Source organism: Etheostoma cragini, chromosome 15 (genome assembly GCF_013103735.1).
Source record: "Etheostoma cragini isolate CJK2018 chromosome 15, CSU_Ecrag_1.0, whole genome shotgun sequence".
Lineage (NCBI taxonomy): Eukaryota > Metazoa > Chordata > Actinopteri > Perciformes > Percidae > Etheostoma > Etheostoma cragini.
This window is the reverse complement of record NC_048421.1, coordinates 232,518-236,277: the sequence shown is the minus strand read 5'-3', so window position 1 is coordinate 236,277 and position 3,760 is coordinate 232,518. Positions and strand designations below refer to the sequence as shown.

Here is a 3,760-nt window from a genome sequence, read left to right as displayed (position 1 = left end):
CCATGTGGTTGGCTGCTTAGAAATTAAGTGTTAACGAGCAGTTGGACAGGTGTACCTAATAAAGTGGCCGGTGAGTGTTTATCTTCAGCCATTTTTCCCCGTTTCCATGGGAACGTTGTGAAGTGACGTAATTACATGACATGACAACACAGTCTCTTTTTCATCAAACCTCAGTTTCCTCAAGTTCCCGCAATTTCATTGCATAAAAATGCATAAACACCCTGCATATTCCATCGCAGTTTTTAAGAAAACGTGACGAAATCACAAAAACTCATTTTTCTGGAAGGTTGCCTATGGCTTGTGGTGTTGTGTAGTTGGCGTCACATGACCAGCGTCACATGATATTGTACTAAGCCTGTTCGTGAGAATCCGCTGCCCTAATGCTTAGACTTTAAGACGCAGCATCCCAACAGGTGGACTGGAGGAGAACCAGCACCAGGATCCTCTCTCTCTCTGGTTCCTCCACCCTCGCTGTGACCGGGTGAAAACAGTAGCCGAGCTTCTTCCAGGGATCGTTATCAGTGTTGTGGTGACAGAGAGCGTCTCTCCCTGTAGGTGTTTCCTCTCCAGATGAAGGTGTGGACTCTGCTATGAGTCATTGTGAGTACAGAGAGGAGGGGGTCCCTCCCCCTAAACCCCCTCTGTGGGGGGACCATGACAGCGAGACCAAAGCTCAGAGGTGAGAGGACCATCTCTAACTGTCCACCACTCAGATCACTCCACCATCATCATCATCATTCACACTCACAGCTCTGTGTGTGTTGTGTTTCAGCCCAGAGACGCATCACGGACCTGGACCCAGACCCACACCTGGTCCTGGACCTGGACCTGGATCTGGACCCAGCTGTTTGTCCTTCAAGAGTGACCATTCAAAGGAATTTCATGTTACTTTTAAACATGATGAAAAGTAATTAGTTGTAAAATTTTCTTCAGTAACAAGTCAGTAATAAAATAAAAATATTTTTCATTTTGTATTCAAACATGTTAAATTATTTAAAAGTTTTCCTAAATATGTTAACTTTAATGAATTTCTTTCTATCAGGATCCATCAGGGACCAGACTGTCCTGGACCTGGACCCCGCTGTGTGTCCATGAAGAGTGACCGGTCTATGTATGAACCTTTAGTCTTCAAAGATGGACGCCACTCTGTTGATCAAAGGTGAGCAGAAACCACATTTTAAAGTACAGTTCATTCAAGTTATTTATTTTGCAGTCAATGTACACCTGTCTACTACAAACATAATATGTGTAATATATGTACTGCAATATATACTGCTTCAATGGAATTGTATATTTGACAATACATAACTTTAAAGGTAAACTTAGAAAAGGACTCTCAGCTGAAACTCACTGCTCTGACACGACATCTCTTCCTCTTTTTATTAGATTTGATTCAACTTTATTGTCCTAACACAGAGGACAGGTACTGAGACCACTAAATGTAGTTTAGCTTCTAACCAGGTCCCCAGGCCCTAGAACAGTCTGCATATAAATATTGGGGCGGGGGATCACAGGATACCTTACATCACGATGCAGTACACGGCTCACGTTACTGATAATATCACGATACAGCAATTCTGCAATAATCAATATATTGCTGACAATTCTTTCATTACACATCAAGATATCGATCTAGCAATGAGTTACAAAGGTAGTGGTAGTTATCTTATTAGGTATGGAAGATATTTGTGGAAATGTGTAGTGTTATGTTTGTTTTGAAGCTGCTGTGGTGCTGTGATTCCTGTAAAGTATCTATCTATCTATCTATCTATCTAAAAAAGTTCAAACTGTTAGAAAACCACTGTAGACGACCACTGTTACATAGACATTAGTACGACTATTCCCCAAATATGGTCATCCCACAACAAGCCTGTGGCGCACACTGCACTTATTACGAATTTAATATATACATTGAAACATGCCTAAATTAAATACTGATCATGGATCATACACAATGTTAACAAGAACTTCCTGGATACAACTATACTGTACAGTAGGTGTATTACACCACTGACAGGTTTGGTCTCAGTGTGTTGGGGGTGCAGTGCAGAATTTATCTTGTGTTTCTATCAGGAGGAATCTGGAAGAACCTGAACCCAGCTGTGTGTCCATGAAGAGTGACTGGTCTATGTATGAACCTTTATACTTCAAAGATGGACGCCACTCTGTTGATCAAAGGTGAGGATTTTAAACTGATACCCAGCAGGACTAGTAAAGGTGGACCACTACAGGGAGTCCTCTGATTCACTGTTAACATCCAAACATCACATCATGGACCTTTACCTTGTGTTTGTCTCTGTGTGGACAGACATGATGTGAGCTAATTCTTCCTGATTCCTCCACAGAGTGGACCAGGAGAGCTCAGAGGGTCCCAGTGGTCAGTCTGCCCAGCAGCATCAAACCCACCTGGACTCCATCTTTATGGTCTGTACATGTACAACAACTACTTTTACATCTATTCTGTCCAACATGGATCTGATGTGTGCTTCCATGATTTCACTTTGATTTGGTCATTCATATAATCTTCTGTTCCAGCTGCTGGAGGACGACATCGTCACTTTTGTGAAGAACGAGCTGAAGAAGTTCCAGAAGGTGCTGAGCCCAGATTACCCAGAATGCTTAGAGAGTCAGAGAAAGGATAAGGAGGTGTTGGACGGTGAGGATGAAGAGCAGAGGAGGAGCAGCAGAGAGGCATTTCTGAAGATCACACTGCACTTCCTGAGGAGAATGAAGCAGGAGGAGCTGGCTGACCTTCTGCAGAGCAGTAAGAGGATTTCTCTAAAGAGTTAACATGCTGGATGAACGGGATATTTGTCTGAAAATATTTAACAAAATATATTCATGTACTCATTCTCTGAGAAAATGTTAAATCATGTTCTTCGTTGTAATGATCTTCTTTGTTGTGTGTTCATTCAGGAAGTTATCTTGGAGTTTGTAAGCGTAAACTCAAATCTAACCAGCAGAAGACGTTCCAGTGTATGTTTGAGGGGATTGCTAAAGCAGGAAACCCAACCCTTCTGAATCAGATGTTCACAGAGATCTTCCTCATGGAGGGAGGGGCTGCAGAGGTCAATGATGAACATGAGGTCAGACAGATTGAAACAGCATCCAGGAAACCAGACAGACCAGAAACACCTATCAGACAGGAAGACATCTTTAAAACCCCACCTGGAAGAGATAAACCAATCAGAACCGTGATGACAAAGGGAGTGGCTGGCATCGGGAAAACAGTCTTAACACAGAAGTTCACTCTGGACTGGGCTGAAGGCAAAGCCAACCAGGACATCCAGTTCACATTCCCATTCACCTTCAGAGAGCTGAATGTGCTGAAAGAGAGAAAGTTCAGCTTGGTGGAACTTGTTGATTACTTCTTTAGTGAAACCAAAGAAGCAGGAATCTGCAGGTTTGAAGAGGTTGTGTTCATCTTTGACGGTCTGGATGAGTGTCGACTTCCTCTGGACTTCCTCAACACTGAGATCCTGACTGATGTTACAGAGTCCACCTCAGTGGATGTGCTGCTGACAAACCTCATCAGGGGGAAACTGCTTCCCTCTGCTCGCCTCTGGATAACCACACGACCTGCAGCAGCCAATCAGATCCCTCCTGGGTGTGTTGACATTGTGACAGAGGTCAGAGGGTTCACTGACGCCCAGAAGGAGGAGTACTTCAGGAAGAGATTCAGAGATGAGGAGCAAGCCAGCAGGATCATCTCCCACATCAAGAGATCACGAAGCCTCCACATCATGTGCCACATCCCAGT

The 3,760-nt window shown here is 43.5% G+C and overlaps 1 protein-coding gene and 1 long non-coding RNA gene across 2 annotated transcripts in view; one reads left to right on the top strand and one right to left on the bottom strand.

Annotated features, from left to right (window-relative positions):
* The window catches only part of LOC117958310, an 18,087-nt gene extending 17,806 nt beyond the window's left edge, over positions 1 to 281 (bottom strand). The window contains exon 1 of the long non-coding RNA XR_004659683.1: positions 170 to 281. This is a non-coding gene — a long non-coding RNA (uncharacterized LOC117958310). The remainder of the gene's footprint in view (positions 1 to 169) is intronic.
* Positions 1 to 3,760, top strand: part of LOC117958237 — an 859,617-nt gene that overhangs the window by 695,062 nt on the left and 160,795 nt on the right. The window contains exon 13 of the mRNA XM_034894525.1: positions 2,074 to 2,178. Within this exon, the coding sequence (XP_034750416.1) occupies positions 2,074 to 2,178 (105 nt within the window). The remainder of the gene's footprint in view (positions 1 to 2,073; positions 2,179 to 3,760) is intronic.